This window comes from Panulirus ornatus, chromosome 67 (assembly GCF_036320965.1).
Source record: "Panulirus ornatus isolate Po-2019 chromosome 67, ASM3632096v1, whole genome shotgun sequence".
Classification (NCBI taxonomy): domain Eukaryota; kingdom Metazoa; phylum Arthropoda; class Malacostraca; order Decapoda; family Palinuridae; genus Panulirus; species Panulirus ornatus.
This window is the reverse complement of record NC_092290.1, coordinates 15,940,623-15,968,433: the sequence shown is the minus strand read 5'-3', so window position 1 is coordinate 15,968,433 and position 27,811 is coordinate 15,940,623. Positions and strand designations below refer to the sequence as shown.

The 27,811-nt window shown below is 52.6% G+C and overlaps 1 protein-coding gene across 1 annotated transcript in view; it reads right to left on the bottom strand.

The window, feature by feature from the left end:
- LOC139747163 (uncharacterized) overlaps window positions 1-27,811 on the bottom strand; it is a 397,953-nt gene that overhangs the window by 328,631 nt on the left and 41,511 nt on the right. The window contains exon 2 of the mRNA XM_071659115.1: window positions 13,487-14,729. Coding sequence (XP_071515216.1) covers window positions 13,487-13,670 — 184 coding nt within the window. The 5' untranslated portion in view covers window positions 13,671-14,729. The remainder of the gene's footprint in view (window positions 1-13,486; window positions 14,730-27,811) is intronic.

The following is a 27,811-nucleotide window of genomic DNA, read 5'->3' as shown; positions in this document are numbered from 1 at the left end:
CCCCGAGACGTCCGTGGCCTCCCCAGGCCGCTGGGGATCAAACTTAACGCGCGCCTCTCGCCCTCCACCATACTGGGAGGAAAAAAAAACTGATAAAACACCCCGGGGAGATTATAACCTCACGGTACAACCTCCCACCCCACCCGCTTATACCCTGAGTCCCCAGCCACTGGCACGGGGAGTCTACAGTGCTGGGAAATGGTACAGTGAGTCTACAGTGCTGGGGGGGACGGTACAGTGAGTCTACAGTGCTGGAGGGATGGTACAGTGAGTCTACACTGATGGAGGGATGGTACAGTGAATCTACAGTGCTGGAGGGACGGTACAGTGAGTCTACAGTACTGGAGGGATGGTACAGAGTCTACAGTGCTGCAGGGACGGCACAGTGAGTCTACAGTGTTGGAGGGATGGTACAGTGACTCTACAGTGTTGGAGGGATGGTACAGTGAGTCTACAGTGCTGGAGGGACGGCACGATGAGTCTACAGTGCTGGAGGGACGGTACAGCAAGTCTACAATGCTGGAGGGACAATACAGTGAGTCTACAGTTCTGGAGGGACAGCACGGTGAGTCTACAGTTTTAAAGGGATGGTACGTGAGTCTACAGTGTTGGAGGGATGGTACAGTGGGTCTACAGTGCTGGAGGGACGGAACGGTGAGTCTACAGTGTTGGAGGGATGGTACAGTGAGTCTACAGTGCTGGAGGGATGGTACAGTGAGTCTATAGTGTTGGAGGGATGGTACAGTGAATCTACAGTGCTGGAGGGACGGTACAGTGAGTCTACAGTACTAGAGGGATGGTACAGAATCTATAGTGCTGGAGGGACGGCACGGTGAGTCTACAGTGTTGGAGGGATGGTACAGTGACTCTACAGTGTTGGAGGGATGGTACAGTGAGTCTACACTGCTGGAGGGACGGCACGGTGAGTCTACATTGCTGGAGGGATGGTACAGCGAGTCTACAGTGCTAGAGGGACGGTACAGTGAGTGTACAGTGCTGGAGGGACAGCACGGTGAGTCTACAGTGTTGGAGGGATGGTACAGTGAGTCTACAGTGTTGGAGGGATCGTACAGAGTCTACAGTGCTGGCGGGACGGAACGGTGAGTCTACAGTGTTGGAGGGGTGGTACAGTGAATCTACAGTGCTGGAGGGACGGCACGGTGAGTCTACAGTGTTGGAGGGATGGTACAGTGAGTCTACAGTGTTGGAGGGACGGTACAGTGAGTCTACAGTGATGGAGGAATGGTACGGTGAGTCTACAGTGCTGGAGGGACGGTACAGTGAGTCTACATTGCTCAAGGAAAGATACAGTGAGTCTACAATGCTGGAGGAATGGTACAGTGAGTCTACAGTGCTGGAGGGATGGTACAGTGAGTCTATAGTGCTGGAGGGACGGCACGGTGAGTCATCAGTGTTAAAGGGATGGTGTAGTGAGTCTACAGTGCTGGAGGGATGGTACAGAGTCTATAGTGCTGGAGGGACGGCATGGTGAGTCTACAGTGCTGGAGGGATGGTACAGTGAGTCTACAATGCTGGAGGGACGGCACGGTGAGTATACAGTGTTGGAAGGATGGTAAAGTGAATCTACAGTGCTGGAGGGATGGTACAGTGAGTCTACAGTGCTGGAGGGACGGAACGGTGAGTCTACAGTGCTGGAGGGACGGTGCAGTGAGTCTACACTGCTGGAGGGACGGCACGGTGAGTCCACAGTGCTGGAGGGACGGTACAGAGAGTCTACAGTGCTGGAGGGACGGTACAGTGAATCTACAGTGCTGGAGGGACAGCACGGTGAGTCTACAGTGTTGGAGGGATGGTACAGTAATTATACAGTGTTGGAGGGACGGTACAGTGAGTCTACAGTGTTGGAGTGATGGTATAGTGAGTCTACAGTGCTGAAGGGACGGTACAGTGAGTCTACAGTGCTGGAGGGATGGTACAGTGAATCTACAGTGCTGGGGGGACGGTAAAGTGACTCTACAGTGCTGGAGGGATGGTACAGTGAGTCTACAGTGCTGGAGGGACGGCACGGTGAGTCTACAGTGTTGGAGGGATGGTACAGAGTCTACAGTGTTGGAGGGACGTTACAGTGAGTCTACAGTGATGGAGGAATGGTACGGTGAGTCTACAGTGCTGGAGGGACGGTACAGTGAGTCTAAATTGCTCGCTCAAGGAACGGTACAGTGAGTCTACAATGCTGGAAGGATGGTACAGTAAATCTTCAGTGCTGGAGGCATGGTACAATGAGTCTATAGTGCTGGAGGGACGGCACGGTGAGTCTACAGTGTTAAAGGGATGGTACAGTGAGTCTACAGTGCTGGAGGGATGGTAAAGTGAGTCTATAGTGGTAGAGGGACGGCATGGTGAGTCTACAGTGCTGGAGGGATGGCACAGTGAGTCTACAATGCTGGAGGGACGGCACGGTGAGTATACAGTGTTGGAGGGATGGTAAAGTGAATCTACAGTGCTGAAGGGATGGTACAGTAAGTCTATAAAGCTGGAGGGACGGAACGGTGAGTCTACAGTTCTGGAGGGATGGTACAGTGAGTCTACAGTGCTGGAGGGACGGTACAGAGTCTACAGTGCTGGAGGGATGGTACAGTGAGTCTACAGTGCTGGAGGGATAGTACAGTGAGTCTACAGTGCTGGAGGGATGGTACAGTGAGTCTACAGTGCTGGAGGGATGGTACAGTGAGTCTACAGTGCTGGAGGGACGGTACAGAGAGTCTACAGTGCTGAAGGGATGGTACAGTGAGTCTACACTGCTGGAGGGACGGTAGTGAGTCTACAGTGCTGGAGGGATGGTACAGTGAATGTACAGTGCTGGAGGGACGGTACAGTGAGTCTACAGTGCTGGAAAGATGGTACAGTGAGTCTACACTGCTGGAGGGTCGGTACAGTGAGTCTACAGTGCTGGAGGGATGGTACAGTGAGTCTACAGTGCTGGAGGGATAGTACAGTGAGTCTACAATGCTGGAGGGATGGTACAGTAAGTCTACAGTGTTGGAAGGACGGTACAGTGAGTCTAGTGCTGGATGGATGGTACAGTGAGTCTACAGTGCTGGATGGACGGTACAGAGAGTCTACAGTGCTGGAGGGATGGTACAGTGAGTCTACAGTGCTGGAGGGACGGTACAGTGAGTCTACAGTGTTGGAGGGATGGTACAGTGAGTCTACAGTGCTGGAGGGACGGTACAGTGTCTGTAGTGCTGGAGGGATGGTACAGTGAGTCTACAGTGCTGGAGGGACGGTACAGTGAGTCTACAGTGCTGGAGGGATGGTGCAGTGAATCTACAGTGCTGGAGGGATGGTACAGTGAATGTACAGTGCTGGAGAGACGGTACAGTGAGTCTACAGAGCTGGAAAGATGGTACAGTGAGTCTACACTGCTGAGGGACGGTACAGTGAGTCTACAGTGCTGGAGGGATGGTACAGTGAGTCTACAGTGCTGGAGGGATGGTACAGGGAGTCTACAATGCTGGAGGGATGGTACAGTGAGTCTATAGTGCTGGAAGGGCGGTACAGTGAGTCTAGTGCTGGAGGGATGGTACAGTGAGTCTACAGTGCTGGATGGACGGTAGAGAGTCTACAGTGCTGGAGGGATGGTACAGTGAGTCTACAGTGCTGGAGGGACAGTACAGTGAGTCTACAGTGTTGGAGGGATGGTACAGTGAGTCTACAGTGCTGGAGGGACGGTACAGTGACTGTAGTGCTGGAGGGATGGTACAGTGAGTCTACAGTGCTGGAGGGACGGTACAGTGAGTCTACAGTGCTGGAGGGATGGTACAGTGAATCTACAGTGCTGGAGGGACGGTACAGAGAGTCTACAGTGCTGGAGGGATGGTACAGTGAAACTACAGTGCTGGAGGGACGGTACAGTGAGTCTACAGTGCTGGAGGGATGGTACAGTGAGTCTATAGTGCTGGAGGGACGGTACAGTGAGTCTACAGTGCTGGAGGGATGGTACAGAGAGTCTACAGTGCTGGAGGGGCGATACAGTGAGTCTACAGTGCTGGAGGGATGGTACAGTGAGTCTACAGTGCTGGAGGGACGGTACAGAGAGTCTACAGTGCTGGAGGGATGGTACAGTGAGTCTCCAGTGCTGGAGGGATGGTACAGTGAGTCTACAGTGCTAGAGGGGTAGTACAGCGAGTCTACAGTGCTGGAGGGGTAGTACAGTGAGTCTACAGTGCTGGAGGGATGGTACAGTGAGTCTACAATGCTGGAGGGATGGTACAGTGAGTCTACAGTGCTGGAGGGATGGTACAGAGAGTCTACAGTGCTGGAGGGATGGTACAGTGAGTCTACAGTGCTGGAGGTATGGTACAGTGAGTCTACAGTGCTGGAGGGATGGTACAGTGAGTCTACAGTGCTGGAGGGACGGGACAGTGAGTCTACAGTGCTAGAGGGATGGTACAGTGAGTCTACATTGCTGGAGGGATAGTACAGTGAGTCTACAGGGCTGGAGGGATGGTACAGTGAGTCTACAGTCCTGGAACGGGGCTACAGTGTCAGGCTCTGCCACCTGTGTGACACCAAAGTGCCAGGCTCTGCAACCAGTGTGACACCATAAAGCCAGGCTCTGCCACCTGTGTGACACCACAGTGTCAGGCTCTGCCACCTGTGTGACACCATAGTGCCAGGCTCTGCCACCTGTGTGACACCACAGTGTCAGGCTCTGCTACCTGTGTGACACCATAAAGCCAGGCTCTGCCACCTGTGTGACACCACAGTGCCAGGCTCTGCCACCTGTGACACCACAGTGCCAAGCTCTGCCACCAGTGTGACACCATAAAGCCAGGCTCTGCCACCAGTGTGACACCATAAAGCCAGGCTCTGCCACCTGTGTGACACCACAGTGCCAGGCTCTGCCACCTCTGACACCACAGTGCCAGGCTCTTCCACCTGTGTGACACCATAGTGCCACGCTCTGTCACCTGTCTGACACCACAGTGCCAGGCTCTGCCACCTGTGTGACACCATAGTGCCAGGTTCTAACACCTGTCTGACACCACAGTGCCAAGCTCTGCCACCTACGTGACACCACAGTGCCAGGCTCTGCCACCTGTGTGACACCACAGTGCCAGGCTCTGCCAACTGTGTGATACCAAAGTGCCAGGTTCTAACACCTGCCTGACACCACAGTGCCAGGCTCTGCCACCAGTGTGACACCATAAAGCCAGGCTCTGCCACCTGTGACACCACAGTGCAAGGCTCTGCCACCTGTGTGACACCACAGTACCAGGCTCTGCCATCTGTGTGACACCGCAGTGCCAGGCTCTGCCACCTGTGTGACACCATAAAGCCAGGCTCTGCCACCTGTGTGACACCACAGTGCCAGGCTCTGCCACCAGTGTGACACCATAAAGCCAGGCTCTGCCATCTGTGTGACACCACAGTACCAGGCTCTGCCATCTGTGTGACACCATAGTGCCAGGCTCTGCCACCAGTGTGACACCACAGTACCAGGCTCTGCCATCTGTGTGACACCACAGTGCCAGGCTCTGCCACCTGTGTGACACCACAGTACCAGGCTCTGCCATCTGTGTGACACCACAGTGCCAGGCTCTGCCACCAGTGTGACACCATAAAGCCAGGCTCTGCCACCTGTGTGACACCACAGTACCAGGCTCTGCCATCTGTGTGACACCATAGTTCCAGGCTCTGCCACCAGTGTGACACCACAGTACCAGGCTCTGCCATCTGTGTGACACCACAGTGCCAGGCTCTGCCACCTGTGTGACACCACAGTACCAGGCTCTGCCATCTGTGTGACACCACAGTGCCAGGCTCTGCCACCTGTGTGACACCACAGTGCCAGGCTCTGCCACCAGTGTGACACCATAAAGCCAGGCTCTGCCACCTGTGTGACACCACAGTACCAGGCTCTGCCACCTGTGTGACACCACAGTACCAGGCTCTGCCACCAGTGTGACACCACAGTGCTAGGCTCTGCCACCTGTGTGACACCACAGTGCCAGGCTCTGCCACCAGTGTGACACCACAGTGCCCGGCTCTGCCACCAGTGTGACACCACAGTGCCAGGCTCTGCTACCTGTGTGACACCACAGTGCCAGGCTCTGACACCTGTCTGACACCACAGTGCCAGGCTCTCCCACCAATGTGACACCACAAAGCCAGGCTCTGCCACCTGTGTGACACCACAGTGCCAGGCTCTGCCACCAGTGACACCAAAGTGCCAGGCTCTGCCACCAGTGTGACACCACAAAGCCAGGCTCTGCCACCTGTGTGACACCACAGTGCCAGGCTCTGCCACCTGTGTGACACCACAGTGCCAGGCTCTGCCACTTGTGTGACACCATAAAGCCAGGCTCTGCCACCTGTGTGACACCACAGTGCCCGGCTCTGCCACCAGTGACACCACAGTGCCAGGCTCTGCCACCAGTGTGACACCACAGTGCCAGGCTCTGACACCTGTCTGACACCACAGTGCCCGGCTCTGCCACCAGTGTGACACCACAAAGCCAGGCTCTGCCACCTGTGTGACACCACAGTGCCAGGCTCTGCCACCAGTGTGACACCACAGTGCCAGGCTCTGCCACCAGTGTGACACCACAAAGCCAGGCTCTGCCACCTGTGTGACACCACAGTGACAGGCTCTGCCACTTGTGTGACACCATAAAGCCAGGCTCTGCCACCTGTGTGACACCACAGTGCCCGGCTCTGCCACCAGTGACACCACAGTGCCAGGCTCTGCCACCAGTGTGACACCACAGTGCCAAGGTTTGCCCTGACATTCATCTTCTGGATGAGGCACGACGCCAGGTGGAGGGTGGAGGGAGGGGCGAAGAGGGTCGAGGGAGGGGACTCAGGGTGAGAGCAGAAGGCATGGGAGTGAGAGTGGCAGTGAGAGAGGGGGGACAGAAAATGATGTGAAATGAAGAGAGGTTGGGAGAGGAGTCTTCGAAAGGAGTGATAAGGGAGAGGGAGAGTTGGTGAGTAAGAGTGAGGGGTATGTTGGGGAGTGAGAGTTGAAAGGCATGAGTGAGAGGTATGCTGGGAGTGAGGATAGAAAAGCGCGAGTGAGAAGTGTGTTAGGACGGTTAGCTGTAAGCATGAGTGAGAGGTATGTTGGGAAGAGAGAGTTGAGGAGTATGAGTGAGAGGTATGCTGGGAGAGGAGGAGCTAAGTAGTGTGAGTGAGAGGCATACTGGGATAAGAAAAGTTGAAGAATATGAGTGAAAGGTATGTTGGGTGAGGGGGGAGTCGAGCGGTATGAGTGAGAGGTATGTGGGAAAGTGAGTGTTCAGGTGTATGAGTGAGAGGTGTTTGGAGAAGGGAAGCTGAAGAGGATGGACGAAAATTATGTTGAGAAAGGAGGATAAGTGAGAGGTATGTGGGAAAGTGAGTGTTCAGGTGTATGAGTGAGAGGTGTTTGGAGAAGGGAAGCTGAAGAGGATGGACGAAAATTATGTTGAGAAAGGAGGATAAGTGAGAGGTATGTTGGGAGACGGGGAGGGAAGTGAGAGGTATGTTGGGAGACGGGGAGGGAAGTGAGAGGTACGTTGGGAGAAGGGGAGCGAAGCGAGAAGTATGTTGGGAGACGGGGAGGGAAGTGAGAGGTATGTTGGGAGACGGGGAGGGAAGTGAGAGGTAAGTTGGGAGAAGGGGAGCGAAGCGAGAGGTATGTTGGGAGAGGGGGAGGGAAGTGAGAGGTATGTCAGGAGACGGGGAGGGAAGTGAGAGGTATGTTGGGAGACGGGGAGGGAAGTGAGAGGTATGTTGGGAGACGGGGAGGGAAGTGAGAGGTATGTTGGGGGACGGGGAGGGGAGTGAGAGGTATGTTGGGAGACGGGGAGGGAAGTGGGAGGTATGTTGGGAGACGGGGAGGGAAGTGAGAGGTATGTTGGGGGACGGGTAGGGAAGTGAGAGGTATGTTGGGGGACGGGGAGGGAAGTGAGAGGTATGTTGGGAGACGGGGAGGGAAGTGAGAGGTATGTTGGGAGACGGGGAGGGAAGTGGGAGGTATGTTGGGGACGGGTAGGGAAGTGAGAGGTATGTTGGGGACGGGGAGGGAATTGAGAGGTATGTTGGGAGACGGGGAGGGAAGTGAGAGGTATGTTGGGAGACAGGGAGGGAAGTGAGAGGTATGTTGGGAGACGGGGAGGGAAGTGAAAGGTATGTTGGGAGACAGGGAGGGAAGTGAGAGGTATGTTGGGAGACGGGGAGGGAAGTGAGAGGTATGTTGGGGGACGGGGAGGGAAGTGAGAGGTATGTTGGGAGACGGGGAGGGAAGTGAGAGGTATGTTGGGAGACGGGGAGGGAAGTGAGAGGTATGTTGGGAGACGGGGAGGGAAGTGAGAGGTATGTTGGGAGACGGGGAGGGAAGTGAGAGGTATGTTGGGGGACGGGGAGGGAAGTGAGAGGTATGTTGGGAGACGGGGAGGGAAGTGAGAGGTATGTTGGGAGACGGGGAGGGAAGTGAGAGGTATGTTGGGAGACAGGGAGGGAAGTGAGAGGTATGTTGGGAGACAGGGAGGGAAGTGAGAGGTATGTTGGGGGAAGGACATGGCGCCTTCCTAGCACGGAGTTTAATGTAATTAAGAAGTGGAGCCCCAAAGGTGTCTTGTTCCTCTCACTGCTCTCATCCGACCCTCCTCCTCTCACCCACTCCTTCTATTCTCACCCAACCCTCCTCCTCCTCCTCTCACCCAACCCTCCTCCTCCTCCTCTCACCCAACCCTCCTCCTCCTCCTCTCACCCAACCCTCCTCCTCCTCCTCTCACCCGACGCTCCTCCTTTAACCCGACCCTCCTCCTCCTCTCACCCCACCTTCCTGCTCTCACTCCACCCTCCTCCTCTCACCCGACCCTCCTGCTCTCCCCCACGCTCCTGCTCTCACCCGACCCTCCTGCTCTCACCCCACCCACCTGCTCTCACCTCATCCTCCCCCTCCTACCCGACCCTCCTGCTCTCACCCCATCCACCTCCTCCTACCCTTCTCCACGCCTGCACACTTCCCTCAGCACTCTCCCCTCTCTCTAAGCTCCGATAATGACTCATTGCAATGAGTAGTACACACACACACACACACACACACACACACACACACACACACACACACACACGTGTGTGTATATATATATATATATATATATATATATATATATATATATATATATATATATATATATATATGTATATCCCTGAGGACAGGGGAGAAAGAATACTTCCCACGTATTCCCTGAGTGTCGTAGAAGGCGACTAAAAGGGGAGGGAGCGGGGGGCTGGAAATCCTTCCCTCCTTCTTTTAATTTTCCGTAAGAAGGAACAGAGAAGGGGGCCAAGTGAGGATATTACCTCTACGGCTCAGTCTTCTGTTCTTAACGCTATCTCGCTAACGCGGAAAATGGCGACTATGTATGAAAAAAGAAAAAAAGAATATATATATATATATATATATATATATATATATATATATATATATATATATATATATATATATGGCAAAGAGCTGGGGTTCAAGAATCGTATAAGGGAAAGTGCGTGTGATCTTCTTAAAGACGTGGAATCAGAGCATATCAGAGATATAAGATCCCATTTGTTCTGTCCAGATAACAAGGAAGGAAAGAGAAGACAAAGGAGGAGGGGTAATGGCCCATCTTGAAAGAGAAATAACCTTAAGATTAATCAACTACATAATGGGAAGAGTAACTACAGAAGAGAAATACATCAGGAAATGGAAATAAACTACAGGAATGTGTGTGTGTATGTGTGTGTGTGTGTGTGTGTGTGTGTGTGTGTGTGTGGGAGGAAACTTGCGAGTGGACTTCGTGCCTGACCTGTTCGCCAATAATAGGGAAGACTAATTGTCAGCTAACGAGCGTCAGAGCAGTATTCATGCACATGGCTGAGGGAGTAATTAGCAAGCTGTTCACACTTCCTCCATAAGGTCCAATATGCTCATCAAGTTTGGTCACCGCACCTTAAGGAGCACAGAGAGGAGTTGGAGGAAGAGGAGGAGGAGGAGGAGGAAGAGGAGGAGGAGGAGGAGGAGGAGGAGGAGGGCGACGAAGGTGGTGACATGAAGGAGAGAAGAGAGCAGGGTGACCTGATCACAGTATTTAAGTATCGGATGAGCTTAATGATACAAGTCATGTAGTCAGTTCTCTGAAAGACGAAGGGATAAAATACCAGAGAATATAGGAGAAACACGTTAGCAATAATGTGAAGAAATGCTATAGGAATGATGGATGAATGATATGAAATATATATATAGTGACTATGAGAATATAGTGATTGACATGAGATATAGAAGAATATAGTGACTACAGACAGTACTAAGAAGTCTGAAAAGATATAAGGCAATACATGGGGCCCCAGAAATGTACAACTCCCTTACTGTACAGTACACAAAGGTACACACACACACACACACACAAGGATACACGGGACTAACCCATGCCAGCAGCGTTATGTAACGCATTGTCACGTATTCCCAGACACGTGACAGAAATGTCCAAGTGTATACCGAGCCTCTACCACAACACTCCACCACATCTGCCACCTCCTCCTTCCCACCACAACAACACCACCACACAGACCACGAAACACGAGTGTACACTGCCTTCACCAGATGTACACTGCCTTCACCAGATATACACTGCCTTCACCAGATGTAAACTGCCTTCACCAGATGTACACTGCCTTCACCAGATATACACTGCCTTCACCAGATGTACACTGCCTTCACCAGATGTACACTGCCTTCACCAGATATACACTGCCTTCACCAGATGTAAACTGCCTTCACCAGATGTACACTGCCTTCACCAGATATACACTGCCTTCACCAGATGTAAACTGCCTTCACCAGACGTACACTGCCTTCACCAGATGTACACTGCCTTCACCAGATGTACACTGCCTTCACCAGATATACACTGCCTTCACCAGATGTAAACTGCCTTCACCAGATGTACACTGCCTTCACCAGATATACACTGCCTTCACCAGATGTAAACTGCCTTCACCAGATGTACACTGCCTTCACCAGATGTACACTGCCTTCACCAGATGTACACTGCCTTCACCAGATGTACACTGCCTTCACCAGATATACACTGCCTTAACCAGATGTAAACTGCCTTCACCAGATGTACACTGCCTTCACCAGATGTACACTGCCTTCACCAGATGTAAACTGCCTTCACCAGATGTACACTGCCTTCACCAGATGTACACTGCCTTCACCAGATGTAAACTGCCTTCACCAGATGTACACTGCCTTCACCAGATGTACACTACCTTCACAAGATGGAAACTGCCTTCACCAGATGCACACTGCCTTCACCAGATGTACACTGCCTTCACCAGATAAATACTGCCTTCACCAGATGTACACTGCCTTCCCCAGATGTACACTGCCTTCACCAGATGTACAGTGCCTTCACCAGATATACACTACCTTCATCAGATGTAAACTGCCTTCACCAGATGCACACTGCCTTCACCAGATATACACTGCCTTCACCAGATGTAAACTGCCTTCACCAGATGTAAAATGCCTTTATCAGATGTACACTGCCTTCACCAGATATACACTACCTTCACCAGATATAAACTGCCTTCACCAGACGTACACAGCCTTCACCATATATACACTGCCTTCACCAGATGTAAACTGCCTTCACCAGATGTACACTGCCTTCACCAGATATACACTGCCTTCACCAGATGTACACTGCCTTCACCAGATGTACACTGCCTTCACCAGATGTACACTGCCTTCACCAGATATACACTACCTTCACCAGATGTAAACTGCCCTCACCAGATGTACACTGCCTTCACCAGATGTACACTGCCTTCACCAGATGTACACTGCCTTCACCAGATGTACACTGCCTCCACCAGATGTAAACTGCCTTCACCAGATGTACACTGCCTTCACCAGATATACACTGCCTTCATCAGATGTACACTGCCTTCACCAGATGTACACTGCCTTCGCCAGATGTACACTGCCTTCAGCAGATGTACACTGCCTTCACCAGATGTACACTGCCTTCACCAGATATACACTGCCTTCAGCAGATGTAAACTGCCTTCACCAGATGTACACTGCCTTCACCAGATGTACACTGCCTTCACCAGATGTACACTGCCTCCACCAGATGTAAACTGCCTTCACCAGATGTACACTGCCTTCACCAGATATACACTGCCTTCACCAGATGTACACTGCCTTCACCAGATGTACACTACCTTCACCAGATGTACACTGCCTTCACCAGATGTACACTGCCTTCACCAGATATACACTGCCTTCACCAGATGTAAACTGCCTTCACCAGATGTACACTGCCTTCACCAGATGTACACTGCCTTCACCAGATGTAAACTGCCTTCACCAGATGTAAACTGCCTTCACCAGATGTACACTGCCTTCACCAGATGTAAACTGCCTTACCAGATGTACACTGCCTTCACCAGATGTACACTGCCTTCACCAGATGTAAACTGCCTTCACCAGATATAAACTGCCTTCACCAGATATAAACTGCCTTCACCAGATGTACACTGCCTTCACCAGATGTACACTGCCTTCACCAGATGTAAACTGCCTTCACCAGATGTACACTGCCTTCACCAGATGTACACTGCCTTCACCAGATGTAAACTGCCTTCACCAGATGTACACTGCCTTCACCAGATGTAAACTGCCTTCACCAGATGTAAACTGCCTTCACCAGATGTAAACTGCCTTCACCAGATGTAAACTGCCTTCACCAGATGTAAACTGCCTTCACCAGATGTAAACTGCCTTCACCAGATGTAAACTGCCTTCACCAGATGTAAACTGCCTTCACCAGATGTAAACTGCCTTCACCAGATGTACACTGCCTTCACCAGATGTAAACTGCCTTCACCAGATGTAAACTGCCTTCACCAGATGTACTAATATACAACTACACACCTGACTTACAGGTGTTACTCTGTACAGATGTTTCCTAACGCAATGACACATGATCATTACAAGTGTTTACCATATGCAGGTGTAAAGTGGGTTGGGGATACAGGAGAATACACAGGGGCTCTGGGTGTATGTAACCCTTGGGTACAGTCGACCTGTATACCTGAGTCTGTATTTAACATTCTTATCCATAAACATAATTAAACATTAAAGACATACAGATGGTTATCTAAGACAACATTCACCACCCTGACCGCCATGAGCAACCAGCTGTGCCCCCAGGCCAGCTGGCAGTAAAGTCAGATGGTTCCTGGACAACATCAGGCCACGTATGGCCAGCTGTTGTTCCCAGGGGCCAGCTGGTAGAGACGTCATGTCCGTCCCTGGACAACAGCTGGTCGCCTAGGGCAAGCTGCTGTCTCTTGCACCAGCTGAGAGACAGCGTTGTCAGACGACTCCAGGAACACAGCTGGGTCGCTTGGGGCCAGATATTGTTCCCTGGGCCAGCTGGTTGCTCCGTGGCAGGTGGTGGTGGCCAGATGGCATACTCACCATAATGGAACATAAGCGATGGGTGGTGGGAGGGGTGGGGGGGCAGGAGTGGGGAGGGGGTGCCTGGCAGGGGCGGGGGTGGCGCGGGGGGGTCAGTGAGGGAGGACCCCGGCAGGGAGGGCGCCGCCCCTAGCAGCGAGGGCACCGACCCCACTCCCAGGCCCCCGTACCGGTGGTAGTCCATCACAGGCCCTGGACGACCGAGGCGACGACCAAGACGACCAGGCTCCCGACGACTAGGCTTGGGTTCCTGACGACCAGGCTGCAGACGACCAGGCTTAGGTCCCTGACGACCAGGCTGCGGACGACCAGCCTTAGGTTCCTGACGACCAGGCTGCTGACGACCAGGCTGCGGACGACCAGGCTTAGGTCCCTGACGACCAGGCTGCGGACGACCAGCCTTAGGTTCCTGACGACCAGGCTGCTGACGACCAGGCTGCGGACGACCAGGCTTACGTTCCTGACGACCAGGCTGCTGACGACCAGGCTGCGGACGACCAGGCTTACGTTCCTGACGACCAGGCTTAGGTTCCTGACGACCAGGCTACGGACGACCAGACTGCCGTCGACCAGCCTCCCACAACACACCTCGCTCACAGCCCAAATTGTAATGGTTGTTATGTTGTAGTTTATGTTGTTGCTCTTGTTGTTGTTGTTGTTGGTGATGGTGGTGGAGGTGGTGAGTGGGTGGTGGGGTTGGGGCGCCTGCGGGCAAGAGGATCCCGTGAGGCCCTCCAACACTAGTCCCCAACACTGGGGCGCACCACCAACACACTGGCTCCCCCCCAACACTGGGGCGCACCACCAACACACAGGCTCCCCCAACACTGGGGCGCACCACCAACACACTGGCTCCCCCCAACACTGGGGCGCACCACCAACACACTGGCTCCCCCAACACTGGGGCGCACCACCAACACACTGGCTCCCCCAACACTGGGGCGCACCACACCCCCCACGACTCACGGAGCCATTGTAAAGCCACTACGCGTTTCCTTCATCATTAAACACTTCACTACATCTCTTTAAACGACTCTCTTTCTCTCTCTCTCTCTCTCTTTTCTATTCCCTCTCTTTATCTCTCTCTCTCTCTCACGGAGGTATAGAAGGGTGGGCGCGGGCGGGGTGTGGGGGAAGACTCTCTCTACTTCACTATCTGGCCCTAGACGACGCCCACGCCCACGTCAACACGCCCACACTGAGCGATACCCATGGCACGACCTTGGGGTCACATTTCGCACACCTGCGGGGAAGGAGAGACAAGACAGGTGTTACTCCACCTTCTGTAACGTCACAACAAACATTTGTAAATCCATCATCGAAAATACAGGTGTTAGTACAGGTACTGTGTCCACACCTGCAGATACAGATGTGTTATTGCAGGTGTGGCAAGGGATAGGCGTGTATCTGGGGATGTCTTCTAGATATACACAGATCTGTAGATGAAAATATAAGGGCACGTGTGTGTGTGTGTGTGTGTGTGTGTGTGTGTGTGTGTGTGTGTGTGTGTGTATGTGTGTGTGTGTGTGTGTGTGTGTGTGTGTGTATACTTACTTTCCCTGCTACTGATGACAGCGCAGCCTTGAAGCTGAAGCAGCCCCAGGAAGAAGGGGTATTGGGGTAACTGTAACCTTTGCTGAAACTTACAGTTTACTGAAATAAGAAGATATTTGCTTTCACAACCCAACATATATATATGTGTTAAAATCCCGACTCTACTTCATCTCCCGTCCTAACTCTACCTCATCCCCAGTCCTAACTCTACCTCATCCCCCGTCCTAACTCTACCTCATCCCCCAACTTATGTATCTCCAGGCAAGAACACGAACAACAACAACAAGAACACCATCAGCAGTGTTAGATACGTGTTGTGCTCCAGGTCAACACACATCACGACCCCCCTGGCCCACCAGCACACCCGACACTACATACGTGGCATGACTGCTGAGGTGGGAAGTGGACGGGACCACAACATACGCGGCACCTGACCTGTACACGACTTACGAGCCAAGATAATAACTGGCCTTTGTTGAGTATACACACACACACACACACACACACACACACACACGATCCCTTGGTGAGTTTGCCGTTTGATGATGTTCCTACACCTACAGTGGTGTGGTGTCCTGGTGTTGACACCGGGTTTGTATCCTCGTAGCTACGATACGTGACCAGCACTTCCTCCATCCCTGTAACCCACCTCTCTCACCCCCCCTCGTGCGTCCATGTATCTGTGACCCACCCCAGCCACCCGCCCACCCAAGTGCGTGCTCCGCGCCTGCCTGCCTCCCCTCTCGCCCACCCCGGCCTTCATCATATGCCCTCCTCCGCCTTCGCTGTTCGCAGAGAGAGACTTTGTAGAATTAATTAATATTAGACCGTCCTAATGAGATTATGTCATGCGCATGGTACGTGGGGTGAACGATTCTAGACGGAGGGGAGGGGGGCGACGTGCCTCTCTTTTTTTTTGGGGGGGGGGTTGGTTGGTGAGGTGGGGGAGTTGAGGTGGGGGGTTTATCATGCGTAAACCATGATGCGCGTGTGTCTCCCTCCCTCCCTGCAGTACAGAGTGTAAATACCTGCCATCAATTCTCAGATGTTTTGACACATTACACAACAGCGATATTGAACGTGACCCCCTCTCTTTCTGGCCAGTGTGTCAGTACCGTTCACCCAGCCTGGCAGATGGTGATCATAATTACCATATCTTAAGTGCAGTTAATAACGTCATCATTGAACTACCTCGTTCCTCTTGAAAGAGTGCCCCCCACTCCCCAACACCCCCACAAAAAAAACTCGAGATTCCCACAATCTACGAAGACGACATCATTGTAACATAAATACTGGGCCATTCCTTCGTTATTTTCTTACGTGGTTTGGTTACATAGGGTAGGATGGCTCCCTGTTATCTTTTGACCCCACTCTTAAAAAAAAAAAAAATTAAAAAGTCGTTTAAACTTAACTCCAGTGGATGGATGGTGCGTATTCTACCCAGTGGGGTTTACTTAGTTAACTTGGTTAGCATTCAAGGACCAGTGTCAACGTCTACATGTGAAGCGTCACATACTAACTCTAGTTATCATCTGCAATTATATGATAAGAAGATGGAATATTTTGTGATTTTATTCATTACAGTGAGGTGTGTGAGAGAGAGAGAGAGAGAGAGAGAGAGAGAGAGAGAGAGAGAGAGAGAGAGAGAGAGAGAGAGAGAGAGAGATGAGGTAAATACAGATCCTGGGAGAACTGTATTTTCCATCTATGTCCCCAATTTTCTCTCGCCACGTAGAGGCACCAAGGATGGCCTGGTGCTCACGCCGCAGTGGGACCAACTGGCACACTGGCCCTCCACCAGGTCTCACCTCCCTCCAGCACCACCACGTCACCTCCCTCCAGCACCACCACCACGTCACCTCCCTCCAGCACCACCACCACGTCACCTCCCTCCAGCACCACCACCACGTCACCTCCCTCCAGCACCACCACGTCACCTCCCTCCAGCACCACCACGTCACCTCCCTCCAGCACCACCACGTCACCACCCTCCAGCACCACCACGTCACCTCCCTCCAGCACCACCACCACGTCACCTCCCTCCAGCACCACCACGTCACCACCCTCCAGCACCACCATCATCGTCGTCTCGCTCAGGCCAAGCCTCGGGAAGTATCTTACTACGTGTCTAAGCGAACTCGACACGTCCTTCATAGCTATATGGTACAGGAGGACGATCACACTTCGATGTCTGGCGATGCTTAATGTGGTAAATGATGCCTTTTTAGAGGAACACCCAACACCCATCTCTCTCTCTCTCTCTCTCTCTCTCTCTCTCTCTCTCTCTCTCTCTCTCTCTCTCTCTCTCTCTCTCGAAAGTAGCAGCGCTTGGCAGCCACCTGCAGCGACCCCGTTGGGAGCGAGAACGTACAAGATTCATGTCCCTGGCGGTGATGTTGTGTTCGACCTCCCGAAGGTGGGCTGGGAGACCAGTGCACACGACGAGGAGGTCCTCAGCATCATCAACCACTAGGGTCGTGTGGTGGCCGTAGGGCCTCACACCCGTCGCTCACCTGCCTCACCCTCCAAGATGAAGGTGAGCGACGGAGTGACCATCTCTGTCGTAAATGCTCGAGTGAACTTTGAGATAACCTCCAAGTCGGATGATGGGGCTGACGATGGAGCACTCGACCTCAGTCGACCTCGAACTACCTGATGGGAATGAGGAAGAAATCCCGACGTCGAGCACGGACGTCACTCTGAGGGCAAACACTCGAGGACGTCGTACAAAAATCCCATCTGAAAAATGTTTACCTTTGACTTCAAGAGATCGACCCCCGCGTTGCGTCGCAGACTCACGACACCACCATCCCTCTCCTCCCTCACTCCCTCACTCCTCCCTCACTCTGGCCGCTCGACAGGGGTTGGGTTGGAGGGTGAGGGGGGGAGGGGGGGGGGGAAGAGACCCGTCGCACCCCGGGAGGAGGAGGAGGAGGAGGAGGAGTCTCTCCCCTCCTCCCTTAGCCCCCTGTCAGCTGGGTTCCCGGATAAATGTTTTCCCGTTTCAGTTTCAGCAACTTCAGACGTCCGTCCGTCCGTCCGTCCGTCCCACCCTCACCCTCAGCGACCTGTAGCGGTGCGTTGCGTCCCTCCCTCCTCCTCCTCCTCCTCCACCAGCTCCCATTGGCTCTACCTCACTACTCAAGTCTGGTGTCCTCCGTCAGGCACGGTCTTCCGATTCACTTACGATCCTCACAGACTGGCTGGTTCCCCCCCAGCGATCACCCTCGTCTGCCTTCCTCACCCTAAACAAGCCATCTCGGCCTCTGCCTCACCCACTTCCTAAATTCGTTGTCCCTCTCGCTCTCCCTCTCTCCTTTTCCCTCTAGCTGGCTCCTCTCGCTCTCGCTCTCTCCTTCTCCCTCTAGCTGGCTCCTCTCGCTCTCCCTCTCTCCTTCTCCCTCTTGCTGGCTCCTCTCGCCCTCCCTCTCTCTCCTTCTCCCTCTAGCTGGCTCCTATCCATTCCTCCATCTCCTGCATCGCTGGCCTCCTTCCTGTCCCCCTCCCGTCTCCTCCTCCTTCCGCCTTCTCCTTCCTGAGTCTAGGACCTTGCACCTCTCCCCACCTCACACCCACCCATCTACACTCCAGCCAGCCAGCAGCCGTCTCCATCTGGCAATCACTCCTCTCCCGTCTCCCTCACGACCCCTTAGCCTGTCCAACTTAAATTATTCCCTCTCTCTCTCTCTCTCTCTCTCTCTCTCTCTCTCTCTCTCTCTCTCTCTCTCTCTCTCTCTCTCTCTCTCTCAGCGCCCTGGGCGTTAACGACGTGTCACTACCGAACGACCAGTTCCGTCTCATTTCACTCGTCGTGATGGAATATGAAATCAGTCCTCTGGGCCAACGTCTCGAGATCGCCTCGAATGAGGGGGCGAGCCCTTCTGTTACTACCACTTGGATTGTTAACGTACGGGATGAATCACCAATCACACTCGCTGAGACACCAGCCCCATAGAGACGTTCACTCGTAGAATTAATCAATATTTTGCTTCTTATCTACACGCGATAAGAACTTGACGTCTTTATCCTCCTACCACAGTGACCCATAATTGCCTGATCACAACTACCCAACAGCCTCGTTAGGATCCAATGGTCTGTTGCGGTTTGAATTCATCATGGGTTCCATAGTCCCCGATGAACTACGTCATCATGGGTTCCACAGTCCCCCATGACCTACGTCATCACAGGTTGTACCGTCCCCCATGAACTACGTCATCATGGGTTAAACATTCCCCCATGAACTACGTCATCATGGGTTCCACAGTCCCCCATGAACTACGTCATCATGGGTTCCACAGTCAACATGAACTACGTCATCATGGGTTCCACAGTCCCCCATAAACTACGTCATCATGGGTTCCACAGTCCCCCATAAACTACGTCATCATGGGTTCCACAGTCCCCTATGAACTACGTCATCATGGGTTCCACAGTCCCCCATGAACTACGTCATCATGGGTTCCACAGTCCCCCATGAACTACGTCATCATGGGTTCCACAGTCCCCCATGAACTACGTCATCATGGGTTCCACAGTCCCCCATGACCTACGTCATCATGGGTTCCACAGTCCCCATGAACTAAGTCATCATGGGTTCCACAGTCCCCCATAAACTACGTCATCATGGGTTCCACAGTCCCTATGAACTACGTCATCACGGGTTCTACAGTCCCCCATAAACTACGTCATCATGGGTTCCACAGTCCCCATGAACTACGTCATCATGGGTTCCACAGTCCCCATAAACTACGTCATCACGGGTTCTACAGTCCCCCATAAACTACGTCATCATGGGTTCCACAGTCCCCATAAACTACGTCATCATGGGTTCCACAGTCCCCATAAACTACGTCATCATGGGTTCCACAGTCCCCCATGAACTACGTCATCATGGGTTCCTACGTCATCATGGGTTCCACACTCCCCCATGACCTACGTCATCATGGGTTCCACAGTCCCCCATGAACTACGTCATCATGGGTTCCACAGTCCCCATGAACTACGTCATCATGGGTTCCACAGTCCCCCATGAACTACGTCATCATGGGTTCCACAGTCCCCCATGAACTACGTCATCATGGGTTCCACAGTCCCCCATAAACTACGTCATCATGGGTTCCACAGTCCCCCATGAACTACGTCATCATGGGTTCCACAGTCAACATGAACTACGTCATCATGGGTTCCACAGTCCCCCATAAACTACGTCATCATGGGTTCCACAGTCCCCCATAAACTACGTCATCATGGGTTACACAGTCCCTATCAACTACGTCATCACGGGTTCTACAGTCCCCCATAAACTACGTCATCATGGGTTCCACAGTCCCCATGAACTACGTCATCACGGGTTCCACAGTCCCCCATGAACTACGTCATCATGGGTTCCACAGTCCCCCATGAACTACGTCATCATGGGTTCCACAGTCCCCCATGAACTACGTCATCATGGGTTCCACAGTCCCCCATGAACTACGTCATCATGGGTTCCACAGTCCCCATGAACTACGTCATCATGGGTTGTACCGTCCCCAGATACATCCCTCAACTCTGTTCACTTCCGCCTCCATCAGGATAAACTCCATCCTTCCTCCATCTCGTTCATTCACACTCCATCACCGCCCAATGCCTCCCCTCCTGTTCCTTTCCATCCCTACTCTCCCTCTCCCTTCCCATCCTCTGTTACCCTCCCCCCCCCTCCCTAGCACCTCCCTTCTCCTTCATTCCATCACTCTCCTCTCCCTCCCCATACTCTCTCTCTCTCTCTCTCTCTCTCTCTCTCTCTCTCTCTCTCTCTCTCTCTCTCTCTCTCTCTCTCTCTCCCTTGATAACTTTTCCCCCTCCCTCCCTCAACTCCGCCAGCAATAAGCCCCCTAGCCTACGATACAACTCCCTCCCTCTCTCACTCTCTCCCTTCCTCCACTCTCTCGCCGACCTTACTCTCACTTTACTCTCTCTCTCTCTCTCTCTCTCTCTCTCTTCCGATGCTATACTACCACCCTCTCTCTCTGACTGCCTCTCACTCTCTTACTCTATCACCTTGAACATCCTCTCTCTCTCTCTCTCTCTCTCTCTCTCTCTCTCTCTCTCTCTCTCTCTCTCTCTCTCTCTGCCAGCTCCCCACCTCTCCCCAGGGAGCACCAATCTCCCCGGCCGCTATTTACTCTAAAAAGGTCCCTTGATCTACGCCAACGTCTCCCACCTCTCCCTCCTCCCTCTCTCTTTTCCTTGACCTCACCCTCCGCCTCTCTCTCTCTCTCTCTCTCTCTCTCTCTCTCTCTCTCTCTCTCTCTCTCTCTCTCTCCACCATTTACTTCCTGACTACACACTCCACTTCCCCACAACCACCCCCCTCCCCCCCCCCACACACTCCTATCAGCACCACTTACTCCTCTCCCCTCGCTCTCCCCCTCCCCCACACCCCCCCCCCCCGCCAGGCCAGCTGGTGTGTGCGAGCCGACCATAAAAACCCGTAGGGAGGGGAGAGGGAGGGGGAGGGGGGGGGCCGGTGTTGGTGGGTGGGGAGAGGGAGAGGGAGGGGGAGGGAGGGCCGGTGTCGGTGGGTGGGGAGAGGATTGGGAGGGGGCGGGAGCCGGTGTAGGTGGGTGGGGAGGGGAGAGGGAGGGGGCGGGAGCCGGTGTAGGTGGGTGGGGAGGGGAGAGGGAGGGGGCGGGAGCCGGTGTAGGTGGGTGGGGAGGGGAGAGGGAGGGGGCGGGAGCCGGTGTAGGTGGGTGGGGAGGGGAGAGGGAGGGGGCGGGAGCCGGTGTAGGTGGGTGGGGAGGGGAGAGGGAGGGGGCGGGAGCCGGTGTAGGTGGGTGGGGAGGGGAGCGAGTGGGAGGGGGGCCAGTGGGGGCGGTGTAGGTGGGTGAGGAGGGGAGAGGGAGGGGGCTGGAGCCGGTGTCGGTGGGTGGGGAGAGGAGAGGGAGGGGGCGGGGGCCGGTGTCGGTGGGTGGGGAGGGGAGGGGGAGGGAGCCGGTGTAGGTGGGTGGGGAGGGGAGCGGGTGGGAGGGCCAGTGGTGGCGGTGGGGGTGGTGGTGGAGGAGTGGGATGGGCGGGGCGGGGCTGTGGGTGGTGGTGGAGGGGTGGGATGGGCGGGGCGGGGCTGGGGGTGGCCTGTTGGTCGCCTCCCTCCGCTCCAACCTTCCTCACCCGGTGCCTCGTTTTCTGTGTGACGCTTCGTTTTTCTCTCACCCAGCCCCACGTTTTCTTCCTGACGCCCCGCTATTCCTCAACACGTTCCTTGTTTTCATCATGACGCCCATGTTCTTCTCAGCCCATCCCTCGTTTTCCTTTTGACGCCCTCTTTCCTCACCCGGTGCCTCGTTTTCTGTGTGACGCTTCGTTTTTCTCTCACCCAGCCCACGTTTTCTTCCTGACGCCCCGCGCTATTCCTCAACACGTTCCTTGTTTTCATCATGACGCCCATGTTCTTCTCAGCCCATCCCTCGTTTTCCTTTTGACGCCCTCTTTCCTCACCCGGTGCCTCGTTTTCTGTGTGACGCTTCGTTTTTCTCTCACCCAGCCCACGTTTTCTTCCTGACGCCCCGCTATTCCTCAACACGTTCCTTGTTTTCATCATGACGCCCATGTTCTTCTCAGCCCATCCCTCGTTTTCCTTTTGACGCCCTCTTTTCCTCACCCGATCACTCGTTTTCTTCGTGACGTCCCGTTTTCTTCATCCCAACCCTTGTTTTCTGTATGACGACCTACGAGCATCCTTCGTTTTCTTCGTTGCTGCCCTCTTTCCCTTACCCATTCCCGTTTTCTTGATAACGCGCTAATTTCATCACCACTAACATCCCAGTTTCCTTAAGCTGAGCATATCCCGTTTTCCTCACAAAAACCCGTCCCGTTTTCTTCATCCCAACCCTTGTTTTCTGTATGACGACCTACGAGCATCTTCGTTTTCTTCGTTGCTGCCCTCTTTCCCTTACCCATTCCCGTTTTCTTGATAACGCGCTAATTTCAACACCACTAACATCCCAGTTTCCTTAAGCTGAGCATATCCCGTTTTCCTCACAAAAACCCGTCCCGTTTTCTTCATCCCAACCCTTGTTTTCTGTATGACGACCTACGAGCATCTTCGTTTTCTTCGTTGCTGCCCTCTTTCCCTTACCCATTCCCGTTTTCTTGATAACGCGCTAATTTCAACACCACTAACATCCCAGTTTCCTTAAGCTGAGCATATCCCGTTTTCCTCACAAAAACCCGTCCCGTTTTCTTCATCCCAACCCTTGTTTTCTGTATGACGACCTACGAGCATCTTCGTTTTCTTCGTTGCTGCCCTCTTTCCCTTACCCATTCCCGTTTTCTTGATAACGCGCTAATTTCAACACCACTAACATCCCAGTTTCCTTAAGCTGAGCATATCCCGTTTTCCTCACAAAAACCCGTCCCGTTTTCTTCACGTAAACCACAATCACATCCCGCCGGCTACATCCTATTTTCCGCACGCTGACCACATCCCGTTTTCTTCACGTAAACCACAATCACATCCCGCCGGCTACATCCTATTTTCCGCACGCTGACCACATCCCGTTTTCTTCACGTAAACCACAATCACATCCCGCCGGCTACATCCTATTTTCCGCACGCTGACCACATCCCGTTTTCTTCACGTAAACCACAATCACATCCCGCCGGCTACATCCTATTTTCCGCACGCTGACCACATCCCGTTTTCTTCACGTAAACCACAATCACATCCCGCCGGCTACATCCTATTTTCCGCACGCTGACCACATCCCGTTTTCTTCACGTAAACCACAATCACATCCCGCCGGCTACATCCTATTTTCCGCACGCTGACCACATCCCGTTTTCTTCACACACATACACACATACATACATACAATACATACATACATACACACACATACACACATACATACATACATACACACATACACACATACATACATACAAACATACATACATACACACATACATACATACACACATACATACATAATACATACATATATACATATCTACATTACATATAAACCCATGCATCAACAATTCACATTGTCTGCCCTTATTCATTCCCATCGCTACCTCGCCACACATGGAAATACCACCCCCTCTCCTCATGTGTGGCGAGGTAATATATATATATTCAAAGCGTTACCGGACTCATCCTGCTTGTGGCAACGCCCTGGGTGAAAAAGTCACCTTCAGCGAGATTGTATCATCGGAGTGCTGTCTTGCTGAAGAACTTCTCACTCCACAGGAGCCTATCCTTTCCCTGCTACAGACTGTAGCGCGGCCTTAAAGTTGTAGGAGCCCTGTATGTAACGGAAGGTAGGGTAAGGTGCCAGACCTCAGCTGTGGGGGTAGAAGACCTCCCAAACCATCGTAAGGTATACGTAAGGTAAGGTAAGGTGCCAGAACCCCAGCTGTGGGGTAAAGACCTCCCAAACCATCGTTAAGGTATACGTAAGGTAAGGTAAGGTGCCAGAACCAGCTGAGGGGGTAGAAGACCTCCCAAACCATCGTAAGGTACACGTAAGGTAAGGTAAGGTGCCAGACCCAGCTGTGGGGGTAGAAGACCTCCCAAGCCATCGTAAGGTACACGTAAGGTAAGGTAAGGTGCCAGACCTCAGCTGTGGGGGTAGAAGACCTCCCAAACCATCGTAAGGTACACGTAAGGTAAGGTAAGGTAAGGTGTCAGACCCAGCTGTAGGGGTAGAAGACCTCCCAAACCATCGTAAGGTATACGTAAGGTAAGGTAAGGTGCCAGACCTCAGCTGTGGGGGTAGAAGACCTCCCAAACCATCGTAAGGTATACGTAAGGTGAGGTAAGGTGCCAGATCCAGCTGTGGGGGTAGAAGACCTCCCAAACCATCGTAAGGTACACGTAAGGTAAGGTAAGGTGCCAGACCTCAGCTGTGGGGGTAGAAGACCTCCCAAACCATCGTAAGGTATACGTAAGGTAAGGTAAGGTGCCAGACCCAGCTGTGGGGGTAGAAGACCTCCCAAACCATCGTAAGGTATACGTAAGGTAAGGTAAGGTAAGGTGCCAGACCCCAGCTGTGGGGGTAGAAGACCTCCCAAACCATCGTAAGGTATACGTAAGGTAAGGTAAGGTGCCAGACCCAGCTGTGGGGGTAGAAGACCTCCCAAACCATCGTAAGGTATACGTAAGGTAAGGTAAGGTGCCAGACCCAGCTGTGGGGGTAGAAGACCTCCCAAACCATCGTAAGGTATACGTAAGGTAAGGTAAGGTGCCAGACCCCAGCTGTGGGGGTAGAAGACCTCCCAAACCATCGTAAGGTATACGTAAGGTAAGGTAAGGTGCCAGAACCAGCTGAGGGGGTAGAAGACCTCCCAAACCATCGTAAGGTACACGTATGGTAAGGTAAGGTGCCAGACCCCAGCTGTGGGGGTAGAAGACCTCCCAAACCATCGTAAGGTATACGTAAGGTAAGGTAAGGTGCCAGACCTCAGCTGTGGGGGTAGAAGACCTCCCAAACCATCGTAAGGTATACGTAAGGTAAGGTAAGGTGCCAGACCCAGCTGTGGGGGTAGAAGACCTCCCAAACCATCGTAAGGTATACGTAAGGTAAGGTAAGGTGCCAGACCTCAGCTGTGGGGGTAGAAGACTTCCCAAACCATCGTAAGGTACAAGTAAGGTAAGGTAAGGTGCCAGACCCCAGCTCTGGAGGTAGAAGACCTCCCAAACCATCGTAAGTTAAGGTAAGGTGCCATCAGGACCCGCCACACCATATGGCAATTACTGGAAACGTAAAATACGATCATTCCACAAATTAACCCTTCCTTTCCACAAGTTGGTCCCTCCTAGCCCTTCCTCTCCACAAGTTGGTCTCTCCTAGCCACAAGCGGTCAGGCGAAACCTTCGGTCCCAGGCCGTCCCAGACTACATAATTGCAGGGTCGACCCTAACGAGAGCTCTGGGGTTAGACCCCTTCACACCTACCTGCTCCTAGCCAAGATGGAACATAGGAAAAAACTATACATTATGTGATGATATAGAAGGGGAAAAATATCTAAGGAACGAAAAACGTGAATGATTTCTATACTCAAAAAGAGAAAATATTAATGAATGAGAACATGTAGTCTCAGCGAAGGAACACAGATGGTGTGTCTTCTAATGTTTGTTATGGAGGAATAAAGGAACACAGATGGTGTGTCTTCTAATGTTTGTTATGGAGGAATAAAGGCAATGTGTCTTAATATCTGGGGAGGGGGTCAGTCGGTGGTCGGGGATGCTTGTCGGACGGGAAGCGAAGGAACGGTACCCAGAGAACTCCCTCATAAGGACGAAAGGGGAAGGGAACTGCAGTCCTTGAGAGAAATAAGATAATCCCTTGAGCAGGACGTTACGACCCCTTAAGGAGGACGGTACGACCCTCGAGCACGACGATACGACCCTTGAGTTTATGAAGGTACGACTCAAACACGACGAGTTGAACCCACAAGTCGGTCGGTACGACCTCTGGGTCAAAGACTAGACCATTATACCGTCGTGCTGAAGGGTCGTACCCACGTGTACAAGGGGTCGTACCCGTCGTGCTGAAGGGTCGTACCCACGTGTACAAGGGGTCCTACCCGTCGTGCTCGAGGGTCGTATCCTCGTGCATTGTGAGGTTAGTGTACAACCCAGTATTTCTATGCCACACAAACCCAGCTGTGTCTATGGCTCACAGCCAACACCAGCTGCCTGATCCCTAACACAGCCAGCTGCCTCCCTACCTTTCCATCTTAAACTGTTTACATACAATGGTTTACCACGTCACGTCAAGGGTCAACAGTTTACCACGTCATGTCATGGGTCAACAGTTTACCTCGTCATGCCATGGGTCAACAGTTTACCACGTCATGTCATGGGTCAACAGTTTACCTCGTCAAGTCATGGGTCAACAGTTTACCTTGTCATGTCATGGGTCAACAGTTTGTCATGTCATAGATCAACAGTTCATTATGCCATGGGTTAATAGTTTACCCTGTCATATCGTGGGACAACAGTTTACCTTGTCATGTCATGGGTTTACCGACTCCGCTCTGTCTCTGTAAAAGTATTCTTAAAGATAATAATTACCAGTATTGTTCATCAACACTTATCTATGCACGAGTATACATACAAGATGGATCCTCGGTTGGTATACTGTTGTATCTGTGTTGAACACACGTCAATACATGTGTTTCAAAGGAAGCACGAACCTTGTCTTCCTCACCATCAAGATGGCTTGAACATAATGCTAACCACTTCTCACCACAGATGTATGTATGGTGCAGATGGTACACTGTGTCTACCACCAGTCTGGTGTATGGTGCAGATGGTACACTGTGTCTACCACCAGTCTGGTGTATGGTGCAGATGGTACACTGTGTCTATCACCAGTCTGGTGTATGGTACAGACGGTAAACTGTGTCTACCACCAGTCTGGTGTATGGTGCAGATGGTACACTGTGTCTACCACCTGTCTGGTGTATGGTACAGACGGTAAACTGTGTCTACCACCAGTCTGGTGTATGGTGCAGACGGTACACTGTGTCTACCACCAGTCTGGTGTATGGTACAGACGGTAAACTGTGTCTACCACCAGTCTGGTGTATGGTGCAGATGGTACACTGTGTCTACCACCAGTCTGGTGTATGGTACAGACGGTACACTGTGTCTATCACCAGTCTGGTGTATGGTACAGACGGTACACTATGTCTATCACCAGTCTGGTGTATGGTACAGACGGTACACTGTGTCTACCACCAGTCTGGTGTATGGTGCACACGGTACACTGTGTCTATCAC